The 17,506-nt window shown below is 42.9% G+C and overlaps 1 protein-coding gene across 2 annotated transcripts in view; it reads left to right on the forward strand.

Moving 5' to 3' along the window:
- The window catches only part of ino80 (INO80 complex ATPase subunit), a 213,158-nt gene that overhangs the window by 36,814 nt on the left and 158,838 nt on the right, over nucleotides 1-17,506 (forward strand). For both annotated transcript variants that reach the window (XM_087141547.1, XM_087141554.1), the window contains 13 exons: nucleotides 6,777-6,979; nucleotides 7,531-7,615; nucleotides 8,052-8,169; nucleotides 8,759-8,844; nucleotides 9,918-10,100; nucleotides 10,422-10,561; nucleotides 11,781-12,029; nucleotides 12,751-13,075; nucleotides 13,677-13,823; nucleotides 14,659-14,878; nucleotides 15,794-15,921; nucleotides 16,464-16,558; nucleotides 17,031-17,262. In XM_087141547.1, coding sequence (XP_086997673.1) covers nucleotides 6,777-6,979; nucleotides 7,531-7,615; nucleotides 8,052-8,169; nucleotides 8,759-8,844; nucleotides 9,918-10,100; nucleotides 10,422-10,561; nucleotides 11,781-12,029; nucleotides 12,751-13,075; nucleotides 13,677-13,823; nucleotides 14,659-14,878; nucleotides 15,794-15,921; nucleotides 16,464-16,558; nucleotides 17,031-17,262 — 2,211 coding nt within the window. The remainder of the gene's footprint in view (nucleotides 1-6,776; nucleotides 6,980-7,530; nucleotides 7,616-8,051; nucleotides 8,170-8,758; nucleotides 8,845-9,917; nucleotides 10,101-10,421; nucleotides 10,562-11,780; nucleotides 12,030-12,750; nucleotides 13,076-13,676; nucleotides 13,824-14,658; nucleotides 14,879-15,793; nucleotides 15,922-16,463; nucleotides 16,559-17,030; nucleotides 17,263-17,506) is intronic.

Below are 17,506 nucleotides of genomic sequence, written 5' to 3' on the forward strand. Positions count from 1 at the left end.
CTCATTTGTATTTAATGGAGGATAATGCCTAAGGCGCTGTCCACTAATTGGTTGTGCTTTCTTCAGTGAATTGATTGCAGCTGTTACTGGTCAGCGACAATCAGCGGACTGGACATTAGTATATATTGTACACTCACAAATGGCAAAGTTGATTAGCAGCTCCATGCATTAATAGGTTATGATTGGTTCCTTTTTGACATTTGCCCTTGGCCTTTTGTTGTGCAATTTTATGTCTGTTATCTTCTGTCAAAAACAGCCCAGCTGTGTATAAACATAGGAGTTGGAAACATTTTTTTTTCAAAACTGTCGAAGGTGTTTTACACCTGACGTAATATGACGGGCAGAGGCATGTCAGGAAGTGTGTCCGTGGAGGTGCGTTTATTTTCGAATCCATGTATTTCTGTCGGCAGTTTCATGTATGGCAGAATGTTGAGAGACTTCTGCGCTTATCCATGCAAATTGAATGCATACTTGTCGTCTGACAGCAAACTCATGTTCCTGTCATCTAAAACAGTACGAATTTTTTCAAAAGTAGTTGTGTGAATAAAGGTGCAGGGAATCAAATATAAAATAGGCGTCATATATGGTTCTTTGCAAACTCCACAGGCTTTCACGCAAACCTGAAGTAACTTGCATTGCGCAAGTTGTGTCGTGGAGGCATACAAAAAGTATGCAGGGTAACTGGTTCTAGAAATAGCGAGAAGATAGAATGGCCGGGAGCTAGTGACCCTCATGACAAAATGACACATTCCTAAGTTCTACAACCTGAAAACGTGAAACAACCAAAACTTCAGAAGTATTTTCATCAGTAAGTTAAGAGAATTAGATTGTTCTTCATGCATAGGTTTTTTAATTTCATGTATTTTTGTTGAGGTCTCAGGGGTTAGCAAAGCCCGATTTTCTGTTGGACCATCACTAGTCTCATGGAGAAGGCAACTCATTTCATCTGGTACACCGCTGCGTAATTATTAACAAAAATCACACGTTACTATTTTGCATGTTTTTATCCCCGACGTGATATTTTTACTTCAAAGTGCTACAGTGGAAAGTGCTGTTACGAAAAGTAAATGTACACAGTCAATGGAAAACAGCTACTGGGTGCAAAAAAACCCAGATGAACATTATTTGAGGGAGTGCTGTAATTGGAATTCATACATGCGATCGCGGGGGCGGCATTCAACATGGTCGCCACTGAGCATGGTATACAATACTGAGTTCACAAAATCAGCTTTTTTTTAAATCAAAATTCAGGAAAGGTGGATGGGTCAAAATAATTTCGAACCAAAACTGAAATTTAAAATCATTGAAAATTTGAATGGCCCCTTATAAATATTGACTGCTTCAAGTGGTATAGTAAAACGAGCATCCTGAGGTGATCCATGGAATATTTTTTTTCCCCGAGGTGAAGCTGAGGGAAAATAGAATGCTTCATGGATCACTGAGGGAGACTAGCTTGTTTTATTACACCTCACCCACAGATTCTTCACAATTTAAGCTAAAAATCAATTATAAACACCAAAGAGCAAATTATTAGTGTTCCATTTTGCATATCACGAGCGGCGTTAGAATGTGTGTACCGACAATATACTTTATATGACATGCCGGACCTTTATTCGTTCTCTTAACCTATTTAATATGTAGCCTGGTTCCATGGGTTCAAGAGTGACAGAGAAAGGTTTACGCTATCAGCCAAAGTATGGTACCCGCCGGGGTACTATTCATAGTTTCGTTGCTATGGATATAGTTCTTTTTCAGAGCAAGACTCTACAGATGTGTATTGTCTTTTGGAATGGTGTTACAAAAATAGTAAAACTAGTAAGCGTCACATTACGCACTTTGGGCCAATCGAGATACAGAATCTGTGGGTGAGGTGTTATAATGTCAAATATGTGTTCGCTACTCATTCACTCTTGCTTGCTATACAAGTCCTTTTTAGTCTATTTGTGAAAATAAGAGTTTGTGGTCTTGTAGATAGTACTGCAAACTATCTAGACTAATTTACATGTATATGTACCAATCAGAAGCCCGGTGTACACATCCATTGAATGCCTTCGTGACCACTCGCATGTTGTGAACAAGGGATGGAACCACCTCGTGTTTAAATTCATCTGAAAATTCTCCCTGTTGTGCAGCGTCATATTTTGTCCCTGGTAAGGAAACTAGTGCATAAAACTCTCCATACACATGCACATGTATGAATGTATTAGTACATACATGTACACATACATGTACAGTATAAGTGACATTGTCATGTAGTAGTATTCTTGTACAGTTTGCTTCTGTGCAGTTGTGAAAAGTATTTACAAGGTATCAAAGGTCAGAGACAACATTAAAATTAGCTCTAAAAAATCAACTGAAGCTGTTACAACTTATGTACATGCACTGCCTACCAATATAAATGCAAGTTTCAATTATTTCAAGAAATCAGAGGTTTTCAGTTTTTCCTTTTTAATTAGGTTTTGATGTTATTATTTTCTTAATAAAGCTTCAAGTGCATGAAATTCTGGTATGTTTTATTTCATTTTGCCATGTTTGCTGCCGTGATTTTTTGTTTGTTTGACACATGCAGCTGTATTGGCAGATTGGCTGAAACAACATAAGACTAGTCAAACTGATTTGATTAATGTGTTACCAAATGTAAATTGGTGAAGCTTTACTGTTGTTTTGATCTCTAGTTTTCTTAAAATTTCCTGCAAGGACATTTCAAGAGGGCCTTTGCGTCTTTTTGAACTTCCTTGTTTCTGAGCAAATAGATAATGACATTTAGCCAAGAATTGCTTAAATACATGACTGATGTTAAACCTTCAATCACAGTTGAAATGTCTACATTGAGCAAAGTAAGCAAAATGACTCTGATTATTTCCGGCAGGTAACATAGGTAAAGGGTTACAGTAATGATTGCAGCAGTAACAAGAGACTTTCTTTTAGCCTTGTTTAGATGGTTCCCGCCTGCCTGGTTCCCTAATTGTGCCTCGTTGTCGATTCGCTTGGCATGTTTCAGTGCTGTCAGTACAATTTTGATGTACAAAATTGTAATGATGAGTGTCGGTATGGAGATTGTCGCAGTAAAGTAGGCCCCGTAATGTGGTGTTGTGTGGAATTTCAAGTAGCAGTCGTATCTCTGACCACTAACATTATAAGACTTGTAGCCAGGTTCATGTATATCAGCTAGATGTGGTAAGAATAGCAAAAGGGATACAACCATCAGGATGAAACCCCATACACAACACACCATGACCCTGGCTCGAGCCAAGGTCATGAGGCTAGGGTAACGTAGGGGGTAATAAATGGCAACGTAACGGTCTATTGTTAGAAGCAATACTGACAGCATGCTTGCTGTGAAAAGCTCAGAGCCAAGTGTTCCATGTATCTTACATAGGACACTTCCCAAAGGCCACCATCCCATTATCCATGCAGTGGAGCCAGGGATGCCCACTAGTAGTCCACTGGTCAAGTCGGCAATGTTGAGCGATATCATGAAAACCTTGGTAGACTCCTCCAGGACTCTGGTGCGATGGAGCACAATCAGGCAGAAGATATTGAAAACCACAACCAGGATGGTTGTAAGGATGAACAACGCAGTAACCAAAAGCCATGCGCTGTAGCTCCAGTCATCACTTTGCGGTAACAGCTCATCATAGTGGGATGATGCCATTTTGATCAATCAAGTCTTAGTGTCTTCCACCAAGGGACTTTTATTAGCTTTGAAATTGTTACTTATAGCGGTGCCAGTTATGCCTTCATGCAACTTTCCTAGGATTTTCAGCAAGTTGTTCCAGCTCGTTCAGTTGTTTGAGAATATTGAGCAGATCCCATCCGAGTCATGTAGGTTTTGCAGCTCTAGCGGATATTCATGTATTTCAGCAGTTTTCCCGCAGATACATGGATATTCCAGTAAGCTTGTAGTAGATGCATGTGCCTATATGTCCTAGCTGTGCAATTCCAAGTAACAGTCAAATCAAAGGAATAAACCAGAAATGCAGAAGCCTCCAAGTGCTATCTTGAAATTGTAAATGTTCCAGCAGTTTAGCATGTCCAGTGCAAACTAAAGAACAGAGCCAAGCACTGCTGCCTTTAGAAAGCCCAACCTACCAAGGATTTTTTTCTTTAAAAAATGGCAGCATGCACATTACGTGTCTGTCAACAAGCAGCGTAAATCAAGTTTGAAGGTGCTAACTTCAGTCAAACTTCCACACTGTATGAGCCCCTCTTTCACAGTGAACTGATTCTAGTCAAAGTTTATAGTGTCTCCCAGTATTGCACCCCAGTGTATCTCTTAAGCTGACAGTGATTTAAAATTCAAATTCACCTATTTAAACTTCAAATTGACCCTATCTGATCTATAGCTTGTTCTGTCAAATCTGTTCTTCCTCATCAATTGTAAGGGAGATGATGACTATCACTACTTTCCTTATTAATACTTACCACAGACTTTGATCTATTGTTTTTAATCACCTGATATTAGTGTTGACGCATGACAGGTTGATTACAGTTCTCTGAACACTTATCCAAACATGTATGCTGTACCTTGGTAGACGTCAATTTTTTGTTATACAAGAACCGGGGAATAACTTGACGTTTCGAACAGTATACATGTACCCTGTCCGTCTTCAGGAGACTGCTGGATTCCGACTGGGAGTGGAGCTTATATGGTGTAGAGAGGGATCCAGATGTAGGGATTAGCTCGGTAAGCGTTGAGGCGGGAACAGTGATGTCAGGAACTGGTACTGCATGACCTGAGTGTGTGCTTACTCAAGCGTGTCAGTTGGAGTTGTCAGTGGCAAAGTGAACAGCTGGGTGCCGACCCGATCCACCTTATAACGGTTAGCGTTCCCACTACACACAATTGCCGGATCTGATCCACCAATTGGGGGATCTGATCCACCAATTGGGGGATCTGATCCACCAATTGGGGGATCTGATCCGGCAATTTGGCAAAAGGTGGATCAGATCCCTCAATTGGTGGATCAAGTGGGAACAGGCTGGTTCATGACATGTCTGAACACCTATTATGCAGAGTTCCTACTCTAGGGCCACACTCAATTTGCTGGAGCCACTGAGTGTAGAGATTGGCTTAATACAGACAATCTTCTCCTTGAACATTTTGAAACATATAGATTTAAATGTCACATTAGCCACACATGATTGCTTGCTTTCTTCAGTGTATTATTTTTCCCCATCATCTGCCGTGAGAGATGATACCACACTATCACTGTTTTCCTTATTGCAGTTCCCCCGGCGCTTATAAGTACGCCAAGCCTTGGCAACCATTAACTAGTTTATCCAAATGAGCTACATGTAACAGAATTCTGGTTCTTTTGCTTAACGTAATTTAAACTGCTGAAGATATCATCTTTCAACTGTAAAGTCTGTGAGGCGCATCCCAAGTACATGTATTCCCATTATCTTTGTCGCGAATGTTCACAAGCTGCAGTACGTGTCTAGTGATCTTGTACATGTACCCCTTGGTGTAGTGTGCATGTGACTGTGAGCTCAGGACCTACTCCAGACAATTGACAAGTCCAAACTACAACCAAACTGATCCATCATTCCCTCCTGGGTTTAATTTGTTACCTCTGCACACCATAGTCACTGATATAATACATCCGTTTGATTTCTTGCGATAGCCATGAAAGCTATATTTATTACGGATCCCAAATTTATCAGTGCATGTTCTTACGTGCTCATTAATTTGTCAACGGTGGCCCAAAATTCAAACAAATAAACTCCTATCAGTAAATGCGTCCCTCCTTCCTTGCCCAACTTGTGATGTTTTTTTCCACTTCATTGGACACTGGAGTAAATTGGGATTTGTGCCCCCACTGGCAGATCCTGTATATTTTTGTAAATATCTCATTCCCTTCTAGACTATCTAACTGCAAAAATTATTTGTCACATCTCATTCTCATCAATATCCTTCACAGTTTATTACAGGGACAACAATTCCAATATCTTGGAGTATTGGGAAAATAAAGTTGTCCAACTTTACCCGTGATGTTTACCTGAAAGTTCTTTTCCTGGTGCCTCCTCCTAGTTTGAGACCAACGACTTAGTTGTAATTTTGTGCTGTACTGGACATAAGTAGTGGAAAATCTGCTGTGCTTCAAGCAAACAGCCAAAATCATGATCCGGTGACATCTCGGTTTCACCTAGGGTCAAAAAAGATCTGACTTTCCTTTCAGAGGCAGTGTTAAAACGTACCTCTCCACTCGCAGCAAACATTTTGAAAGCGTTGACCTGCTGGTGCTGTCTTGCCATACTTCCATTGTGCCTAATGCTTCGGAAGAAATGAAATTGATGAAACAATTGCAGATTTGTAACTTGATTGCAAGCAAAAACTGTCTGTCGTGAATGATTTTTGCCTGTCCTCAAGACATGGGAAGGGTGGCTAGACGAGATACTGGTTTACATCTTTATCTGTCTTCCCAATTCTTGCAAGTGAAAAGCAGTAAAGCTACGTGTACATGTATGAGTGCTTTGGTACCACACTTCACAGATGGTATGCAGATATACATGTACCTGTATGCAGCATACATTCAGTGTGTTTTCAACCTTCCAAAGTGCATTCAGGACTTAAATTTAAGAAGCTTTGCATGAGTGTCATTCCACCACAGCTTTAACTTCACTTTAGCTTTAGTCTCTACACCAGGAGGTGTTACCAGGATAAGGATCTTTGGTCAACGGTGGCATAGATGGAGCTGAATGGAAGCGGGGAGGTCAGCCCACTAGTCTCACATCTCACCAGGCACATTTCTGTCATTTCCACCCTCCCTCAGGTGCTTCCGTACTGGGGCAACCCTCAGGAGCGTCGGATCCTGCGCAAGTTCTGGAGTCAACGTCCCCTGCAGACCACCGACAGCGAGTTCCACATCCTGATCACCAGCTACCAGCTGGTCATCCAGGACATCAAGTACTTCCAGCGCATCAAGTGGCACTACATGATCCTGGACGAGGCCCAGGCCATCAAGAGCAGCTCCAGGTGAATGTCCCGACTGCATCCAGAGTTTCTCTTGCAGTTTGGCCAAACAGAAAAAGGAGCCGTGTTTTTAGTTACCCAACCTAACCTGGAAAATCATGCACACAACCTACATCTTTTCCTGTGAAAACTTTAAAAACACACATGGTGCCAACTCCAAGCCTAAGTTTTGAGTACATCAGTTTTCTCTCTTAATTTTCAAGCTCCTGTCAGCTTGCTAAATGAAGACATTTTAAAAACCACTCAATCAGTAAAGATCCCGTGCTGATGGGTATTACAGCAATAAATTTGGCATTTTCACCTGTGTGCAAAAAATGTTACCTGAACCATCACCCCACCCTATTGTGACTGGAAACAACGTTACAAACCCCAACAGAGAATTTAACCCTCACCACCTAATTCTTGAAAACTGTGATAAGAAGGCACAACTAACTGTTGTTAAGCCATGCTTGCCGAGTTAAAACAACAAAGTCTTCACTGATTGGTTTGTTTGTAATCAGGTTTGGGGGGATCATTTTTTACATTTGATTATTATTTTATTGTTCACTTGACAGTGTGAGATGGAAACTTCTGCTTCAGTTCAGCTGTCGGAACAGACTGTTACTCACTGGCACGCCTATCCAGAACAGTATGGCAGAGGTCAGGGTCAATTGTACTTGTTTATCATATCATAATACGCAACTTCTCTCCCCGTTTTTACTTTTAAAACGGTCAAGTTTGTTGCCCTGAGTTACTTTCAAAAGTTCAGACGAAACTGTTGCCCAATTGTAAAATGAAAATCACAGAATGAGGAAAAACAAGTGTCCTGGGGATTAGTTTCACACATTGGCCCAGTGTCGTGGCTTTTACCAAAACTGATGACATAGTACAAGAAAATTGTGATCCAGTTTTTAATTTTCTAGTGAAAAGTTCTACCCTTTCATTTCATTTAAGACTTAACCACAGGGCACAATAATGGTCCTGCTTAGTATGCCTCCACCATTTGATCATTTTGAGGATGACGTACCTTGTGTTCATCCTGTAACACTGCATGTATTGAAATATGATCGCTTGTCCCCTTTTTTTCCTACATTAGTTGTGGGCATTGCTCCACTTCATCATGCCGACGTTGTTTGACAGCCATGAGGAGTTTAATGAATGGTTCTCTAAAGACATTGAGAGCCATGCAGAGAGGCAGTCGGGCATCAATGAAGGTACGTGCTCCTACTGTCCATCCTTGACCTGAATGCCTTGGGAATAACGTCAAAAACATTGTCAATCACAATCCATCACTGTCCAAGAACCCCAGCAGTACATTCCTTGCTCCTGAGTAATAAAATTGACATCAAGCAATGCTGTGTCTGCCTCAATCCTGGAAAATCCTCCAACTTGTCCTGATGGATTTGGAAGGATCTTGAGAGGTTGTTCGGATTTCGATGCACAGCTCCGGACCTATTATACATTTTATCTCTGGTGACCCGTGTTCCACATTTCACCTGTTGCACCATGCTTTGCTGTATTCTACGATGAATTTTAGCAAGTGCAGATTGATTAAGTGCAGAGGTCAGTGGTTAGCCCAGTCCCGTTGACCATTAATCTTAGTTTCTGCTTGTCTGTTTGTCAGGGCTTACCTGGAAAAATTCTTAGGTGTTGGAAAAATTACTACACGAAACAGTACTTCTGAACCAGTTTGTAGTTTGTTTGCTGCTTACAATGGAAGAATCTTCAGAGTTATCTTCAACTATTCTGGCACTATCGGTAGCAACTGTAGCCCTTTCTCTTCTCTTGTCACCTCATAAACAGAGCAACTATCCAGACTTCACATGATCCTGAAACCGTTCATGTTGCGCAGAGTCAAGAAAGATGTGGAGAATGAGCTTTCCGATAAGGTACGCTTTCTACACTGGGGGTTCAAATTCCACCCAATCAAGTTTGTGAAATCCTCGTTATTACTCTAGATAAGAAAAGGGAAACTTTCACTGCGTTGTGCTTCGACAAGCACCATTTATCAGCTTAACAACTTCATGCCAGGGTCCCTTGTTTCGGGCACATAGGCTTTATACACCAAGCCGGGGAGCCTGAAACCCAACAAAAGAGCTGGGCCTTATAACAAAAGACCGTACTCGGAACAAAAGACTGAGCTGCTGGGAATTGCTAACATTTTTTCAGTTGTCAATAGTGGAGGAAATCAGTCATTGTTTTGAAAGATTATACCACTGTTTGTGTCATTCTGCGTGAGCGGATTACCACCGGGGACAAAAGTGCTCCAGGGATGAGCGATACAATACTGCTGCACGCTAATCTGACCCCTATTGAAAAGACGCCAGCAGCGCACTGGGCCAGTTTCGGGAACAAAAGAAACTTATGTAACACTGCACAATATGGGCTCTTTTTACAAAGCGGCAGGCCTGGCTGAAATACTCGGGCGTCAATAGATGTGGTCTGTTAGATTAGAGTAGCCACCAGACAGTCATTCGTGTGGGTGTAAACGTCCAGTAAATGAAGTTATGGTTTTTTTAAGAATTTTGAAAATGGAAAATCTTGAAAATCCCCCGGGTTTACGTCATGCAGCTTCAAATTACACGCGTCAGCCAGTGGTTAATCAGGAAAGAAAGAAAAACTGTGCAGTTTTCATGTAGAAAAATGTTATCCTAGCCAATTTCACAGACTACTTTTTATGTGAAAAAAATTTGGAATGAAAATTGTCAAAGATTTTGAACAGTTAGAGACTGTTACTTGGATTGTATCGGTTATCACTTTGAATCTGTTGTCTGTGTGCTAAATAACTGCACATCTGGGGTAATCCTAATTTTTAAGGGCCCCCGTTTTGAGTTTGAATGGTTTGAAATTTTTAGAGAAATGCCACAAGAGCAGTTGCTGGCAACGGTTGAAAGAATTCAGTTGATCTGACAGTTTTTGTTAACAATTTGATGGGTTTGATCCAACTTTTGGTACCCTTTAGATTGAGATCCTGGTCTACTGCCATCTAACAACAAGACAGCGCCTCTTCTATCAGGCCCTGAGGAACAAGATCTCCATAGAGGACCTCCTTCAGTCCTCCTCGTCTTCTGCAGCCTCCTCCACCACCTCCCAGTCACAGAGCACGGCCAACAGTCTGATGAACCTCGTCATGCAGTTCAGAAAGGTCAGGCCCCGTACGAGGTCTTCTGTCTGGTTTCTTTCTCTAGGAGCTCCTTTGCAGGAAGGGCAGGTGTTCCTTTGTGGCTGTTTAGGAGAGTTACTTTACATGTATGAAGGATACACTCTGTATTGATGCTGTTATACAGGCACGGGCTGGAAAAAGTCAGTGAGGAATTTTACTCGGGATGTGGACAAACCCACAACTAGTTTGTCACATCGTCAGAATGTACAATGATCATCATCTATTAAGATTGGAAAAAGAACTAAATATCTAGTTGAAATATTTAACATGTCACAGAACCATGGTGTTTTCTTGTCTGTGCAGGTGTGCAACCACCCCGAGCTGTTTGAGAGGCGCGACACTCGCTCACCGTTCTATTGCCAGCTGGACCCACCGGTCCATTTTGTACCACGCCTGATCTATCAGGATGGTATGGTGGACCGCCTAGACCCCACCAGGAATAAGTGAGTGTTGTGCATCAACTGTTTTTGGCTTTTTTTTTTATCACAGACTCATTAATCAAGGCTGAGGTTTGGTAGGATAGCCTTCTGTATTGGTAACGCCTTTCCACCCCTAACAAAACTTGCTCTCAGTGGGAGGCTTTGAGAATCTTGTTGTTGACAAGGTACCAGTCCCACATGACTAGTTGATTATTGTTTGTGCTGAGGAGCACATGTTCAAATTGTCATATACAAGAGTAGACTGGTCACCTGAGAGTGGTGTAGCTGCTGCCACCAAGCATCTCAAAAGTCTCCCATTGAATTTACACTGCTATAGCAGTGCCTCACTTGTAGCGACCACCCCATGTTTTCCCACAGAATTTGACATTCCATGAAAGTGTGCTTGTACTTAAAAAAAAAACAGAATCAGAACATATTTGTTGAAGTAGTCTCAATCGGCACCACCCAAGCTTTCATGCCTCCTTCACCATATGTGTGGTAGTAGGTGTCTTGCTCCAAGGCTGGGTTTTCCATGTTTTGTTGCACCGTCCATTTGGCGCGATCCTTTCTCAGTACCTTCAAAAACACAGCACGCTTGCTGGCCTGCCGATCCTCCGTTGTTTGAAACCCAGTCTGGTTGCAAAGCTCAAAATGATCCGTGAAATTCCGAGGATGTTCCAAGCATAGTTGTCTAAGTTCTGTAGCTAACAAGCATCGTCGTGCAGCATGCAGGGTAAGAAAGTAGCTATGCTTGGAATATCCTCAGCATTTCTGGGGTTGTTTTAAGCTTTGCAACAAGGCTTGGTTTTAAGCAGATATTTGTGAACTATACATCGGAAGACTGGCAGGCCAGCAAGTGTGTTAGTTATAGCCCCTCTGTCTGAGAAAGGATTGTGCTAGACAGATGGTGCAGGGAACAAATGAAAAAAACAGTCTTGGAGTAAGGTAGGTTATAGGTAAAAGTATGGCAGCCAGTTGCTCAGTAAACGGTTGTTGAATCCCTCTGTTTCTGATGCTGAGAAAGTTAACTGGTTGTACATCACCTCCTCCATGTCTACTTCTGTTAATGATTTCGTACATACATGCAGTTACCCCAGATCAGGATTTCTTCTAAGTACACAATATGTAGCTCTAACCCTCCAGGTGCAGTGTAAATCATGTAGAATCCTATTAGATGTGACATGGCGATAGAATTGATTGAACTTTCCTTTACATCCCCCTCTCCCCCTCTCCCCCCCCCCAGACTTCTGCGTAGCACCTTCTCGGTCTTTGCTCCCGACTACATCCACGCCTCTCTCTCTCCGTCCACCTCCCGCCAAGCCCGCAGCTCCTGTTTCTCCTTCGCCCGTTTCGTGGACCTGTCGCCGGCCCAGCTGCACGGCCAGCTGGTGATGGGTCTGATGGCTCGTTGGTTGGCCCTCTTCCTTGTCATGAAGTCTGCCTACAGGGTCCACCATGCTTGCCAGTGGGGTGCTGACAAAGACCACGCGAGGTGAATATTGAAACCTCTCTTTTGACCAGAAAAAGTGAACTGCCAGCTGGTTTGTGATTCTTTCTCAGCCTCTGACGTCGGCCAAACACTTTTTAGGCTGCACCTTTAGTTTCGTCTGCAAAAAGTGTTACTCAAGAGAAGATTGTTTCAAACTACAGAATTATTTTGTTTTGAAATTGGGGCCTCCTTTTGTCAATTTGTAAGTCTGCTTTGGTTACTAACTGCCCTAAAATTCTGTATTCTCCACCATATGTTGGGAGTATGACAGATGAATTCACATAATCCTAAAGGTGTGGTCAACAACTTCTAAATAAGCATTGGTATATAGAAGAATAAACCTCCATGCAATGCATGGAATATTTGGTCTCAAATACCAATAAACTTCCATGCAATGCATGGAATATTTGGTCTCAAATACCAATAAACCTCCATGCAGTGCATGGAGTATTTGGTCTCAAATACCAATGAACCTGTACTCCATGTTTGAGTGGTACATGTACATAAAGGTTCCTCCAGTTAAAAGCTTGTCCTGATTTCAGGTATTCTTCATCCAGATGCTCAACAGTAGAATGAAAAATGCTGCAATCCTTTAAAGTCTTCAAGGCTAAAACTTCTGTTTTGTGTGAGACATAAGGTGTTCGAAATCGTGGACTTGCCCATAACACGATTGCCTCTTTCAAGCACATGCATGTCTCCTCTTAATGGCCTCGTCTCCATCCAGATACCTGGGCAGACACGGCCTTATTCTTTGGCCCCGCTGGACCACCAGTCCCCCCAGTGTGGCCAGCAGCCCCGCCCTGCGGGACCTGGTCTTCACAGGCAACACCTCGGGCGTTGTGGCCCACCCCACTCAAACTTACTACTTCATGCCGGAGACACCCTGGCACCGCCGGGTGCGGCTAAGCAAGGCCGGGCAGCCGGATGCAGATGGCGAGTCAGTGAATGGGGACTCTGGCACACCGGACAGGTCCTCATCTTGGAGTCCTCGGAGCAGCAGCAGTCCTCGCAGCCCCAGGAGCCCAAGAAGTCCAGCTGCTGCCAAAAGAGTAAGTAACAGCATTCATTTATGTTGTGGTCTGCTGTAGTTGTCAGAAGGGAAGCTCCATCTGCCAGGTCAGGAAGATGGAGGCTTTTCTTGAACTGTTGAATGATAAGGTATTTTGGTCAGATTATCATAACTTGAGGAAGGAAATAGACCCTTTTGAGTCATAGATTACAGTATTCCATATGCATTATATAACATTATGATTCATTGACCAGATTTTTCAGCATAAATTACACTCGCACTCTCATTATGACACCAGTCGAAGGCAAAAGTCATCCTTACCCTCAAAGGTAACCTTGCGTACGTCCTGGGTGGAGAAGGGCACATAGGGGCAAAGTCAAGTGATGTGCCTGAGGTCGTAACATGTAACCAGCTTCTTGATTCGAACCCTGATTCCCGTGAGCGTTTTGATTTAAACACTGATTCCCATGATTGGGAGTTACAAACCGTCACTACTAGATATATGTATGCTACTTGTCCCGAAGCGTCAAGTGTATCTGGCATGGGCAAGCAGACTGTCTGGATATCCACACAGTTGTGTAGTTATTGGAACGTACATTTTATAGTGTATGATATTCTGCTTGGTCATTCCCTCTGCACAGGTCAGGCAGGGGGGCAGTAGCCACAGTGTTGGCAGTCTCTTATCGGCCTCTGGCCATTTCCTACCCATCATGTCTGACCGTCCCTCGGCTGTCCGGGTCTGCAGTCCAACAGAGTTACCAGCCTTCATCTGTCACTACATGCCCAAGGTATCTTGCAAAACTTTTCGGCATAGGGAATTAATATTAGAAGAGACAGTGAACCTAACATTTCAGTCCTACCAGAATCTTTCTGTAAGGCAAACTGACTTGCTTGCTTGGATGGAGATGTCAGGATCTCTACCTTTTTTTGATTTGTGTATTTTCAGGACACTGTAATCAGCAAGCAGTTTGTGTATTCCCCACTTCGGATATTCATTCACAAGTCCCCATATCTCAAACACATTCCTTTTGGTTAAGAGCCCATCGCATGGAAAGTTTTTAACAGATAATAAAGTTCAAATAATATTATGCTGTTAACAGCTCCGTTTACATCTCAGGTTGAAACAGATTGTTAGTTTAGTTAGCAGCTTTTCTTTATGCAAACAAGAATTTATCAAATAAGTAAAATCACCTCTTTCTTCGTAGTCGTTCCTGAAGGATTCCAAAGTTGGATAACTTCAGGGTAATTATGTACATGCAATGCAAATAATTTCTATGGTAAGACTATTCCTAACACACCCTGAAAGCTTGCAGTTGGACAGACAAAGCCCTGACTCTGTTAAACCTAAAAGGGCCAGGGTTTCTGGACCCACTCCCACCAGCTAGGTGGTGGGTGCTGCCTCGTGACCAGCCTTGTTGTACATGGCACCACTATCTATGATGTTTCTACTTGGTCCTGTGTGGTATTTTGTTATTGACATTTAGACGTTGTGTTCTTAGGCATGTCCGCCAATGTGCGTTGTGCACATATTAATGGTCTGGTTCACCTTGAAACCATCAAATCTATGTTCCTCAATTTCATGTTGCAAATGCTGCTCTCTCTTTTCCCCCTCCAACCCTCAAGGTTTTGGCACCACCGCTTGGCCACTACTGCAGCCACCGACAGGCCGAGTATGACCACAGGCGAGAGGAGCTAGGCGGCTCCCTGGATGCCTGGCTCTGTGCCCTCCACGGCTCGCCGGATTGCTATCAGGATGTGCAACGGGGGCTGCTCTTCCCTCTGCCCCGGGCTGGCCTAAGTGCCGTCAGACCACACCACGGCTGGTCCAAGATCCAGATTCCAGGTGAGTTCTGCTGCCATTGCAAACCACTTGTGTGATCACCAATTTGGTGCATGCTTTATTGTTAATGTGCTACACTTCGATCTTTACAAGAAGATCTTCTGGGAGCTGCCTGAACATTTGGTTTGTGGACTTGTAAGAGATTTGTTGGTGATCAAAGGCAAACAAATCAGGAGACCCACATAGAGCCTACAAGATTAAGCATATGACAAAGGTGTTCCAAAAAGTCGAAGTAATAACCCTACTAGTTAAAATTAATGAAATAAAATCCCCAATCTTGCAGTGCAATATATCACTGGACAATATATACATGTATTTCCAATCACAGCATGTGGGTACAGATACCACCAGTGTCACAGAGAGATATTTTGATCCTAGGTCACACCCTGAAAGTAGAGCCCAGCTGTTACTTTGATGTAGGGCGTGCTACCCCTCGGAAGTCCACCCCGGCTTTGTTCCAGGCCATTGACTTCACAGGCAAAATTTGCAAAGGGTGGTGTGATCTAGAAGGTTTAGCAGAGCAAGGTTTCAAGTAGAAACTGTTGCCATTGATATTACTGAAGAGGTTCGGTTTTTGAAGGAGGCGGGAAGGTTCCTTGCAAGAATTCGTTGGAGTAAAACTTGTCGGATATTTGTTGTCAATGTGTAATTACCACTCAACAATTTTTAATACATTCACTTTTAAATAGCTTGATCCTGAGAGACTGACACAGTGATTATGCTGTGCTCTGGTGAATAGGAGTAACCTCGTTAACTAGCAGGCATATTTGCTGTGAAATTTTGATAACCTTCCAAAGTCTATCACATTGGAGGAAGAAAATTTCACAGTTGTTGGTGTGAATTTGAAGGGTTTAGTTGACCACTGGCTTCCTGTATTCGCCATTTGATCCCACTGTGTCCATCTCTTTGTTACAACAGATAAACAGTATTTAGTGACAGACTCAGGAAAGATGTACGTCCTGGACGAGCTGCTGACGAGACTCAAGAGGGAGGGACATCGAGTCCTCATCTACTCGCAAATGACTCGGATGATTGACCTACTCGAGGTAAAAATCATTGTTGCATGTAACCGTGAAACTAAGAAATATACTCACTTCATTGAAGGGAAAAGCTCTGGAGTGTAATTGACGAAAGCAAAAAGTTGAGAGAGGACTATCACCGTGAAGTGTGACTTTGTTAAACTGATATGATCAAAAGATGATCAAAAATAAATAAAAATATACAGTGGTTGCCACTTGCTTGCTCAAAGTTTCATTTCTTGTAATGACAGAATGGCTGATATTGTGTCTTACTAGTGTGTGATATCGAATTTAGGAAAAAATTAGCTGGAAAACAACTGTGAAAAAAGAAAGTGTCCAAGAGTATCCCTTTAAACTTACCTTCAAGTTGAAAGCAAGGATGCTTTTTCTGTCAGTAGTCGTGCTCGGTTGCGAACGTGGCACTGCAAGTTTAACTTTAGTTGCTGTCTTCTCTGTGCATATCCACTGAGAGCACTGTGCTTTAGATCTAATGTCGTGCCTCATTGGTAGATTAGCAACTCAGACGCTTGTTTTTGTCACTGGAAAGACTTCCCATTATCACCATGCAGGAGTTCATGTGGCATCGGAAGCACACGTACATGAGACTGGACGGTTCGTCCAAGATCTCAGATCGCAGAGACATGGTGGCAGACTTCCAGAGCAGGTAGGTTCACATTGTGCGACCCGTCATCATTCATCCTAGAGTACATGGGACATCCGTTACCCCCAACCATGCCGATTCTTCGTGCTGCCCAAATCAAGACTGGAACGCTTGCAAATCTGTGAAATGCAAAAGTGTCAAGTGCCAGAATTGAGAGTACTTGAAATTGTCAGCCCCCTTCCACTGAAGTTTAGGTGGGTTTGATTTTTTTTGTTGCTAAGTGCTTGGTACTCCTGCAGCTATCTGTTGCTTGAGGCTTGCCTACTTTTTTGAAACGCCTAACCTTCTTACCCATGTTTTAGTCCCATGATTTTTTACTTTTAATTTTTATTCCCGAAATTTACAGCTGAATTCTTTTCATAACCCTTAGTGTAATGTTGGGCCAGTTATCTTGATATGCCAAAAACCTTCTAAGGGTAGGGCTTCAGAGAATGCTGTCCCTTATTAACGCAGCTGTTCCTCCACTCTCTCCTAGGTCAGACATCTTCGTTTTCCTCCTGAGCACCCGGGCTGGGGGCCTGGGCATCAACCTGACAGCGGCCGACACGGTCATCTTCTACGACAGCGACTGGAACCCCACTGTGGACCAGCAGGCCATGGACCGGGCCCACCGGCTAGGCCAGACCAAGCAGGTGACAGTATACCGGCTGATCTGCAAAGGGACTATTGAGGAGAAGATCCTGCAGAGGGCCAGAGAGAAGAGCGAGGTAAAATTCACGGGATATGTCTGTCTTCTAGGTCTGCTGGTACTAATTTACTTCATTTAACGCGCGAAATTCGCGCAATCATGTTCAAATGCACTACACAATCAAGACAGTAAGCTATAACGCAGTCAAGCCCATGGCTAGGCATATGATGGTGCTTCGGGCAGCTGCTAAAGACTGGACAACCCAAAGAAAGACCCATGTGCCACATGGGAGAATTAACATACGGCTCTGCTCACTAGGCCAA

Source organism: Acanthaster planci, linkage group LG01 (assembly GCF_054643075.1).
Source record: "Acanthaster planci isolate LZ-2023a linkage group LG01, COTS_SCS, whole genome shotgun sequence".
In the NCBI taxonomy this organism is placed as follows: Eukaryota; Metazoa; Echinodermata; class Asteroidea; order Valvatida; family Acanthasteridae; genus Acanthaster; species Acanthaster planci.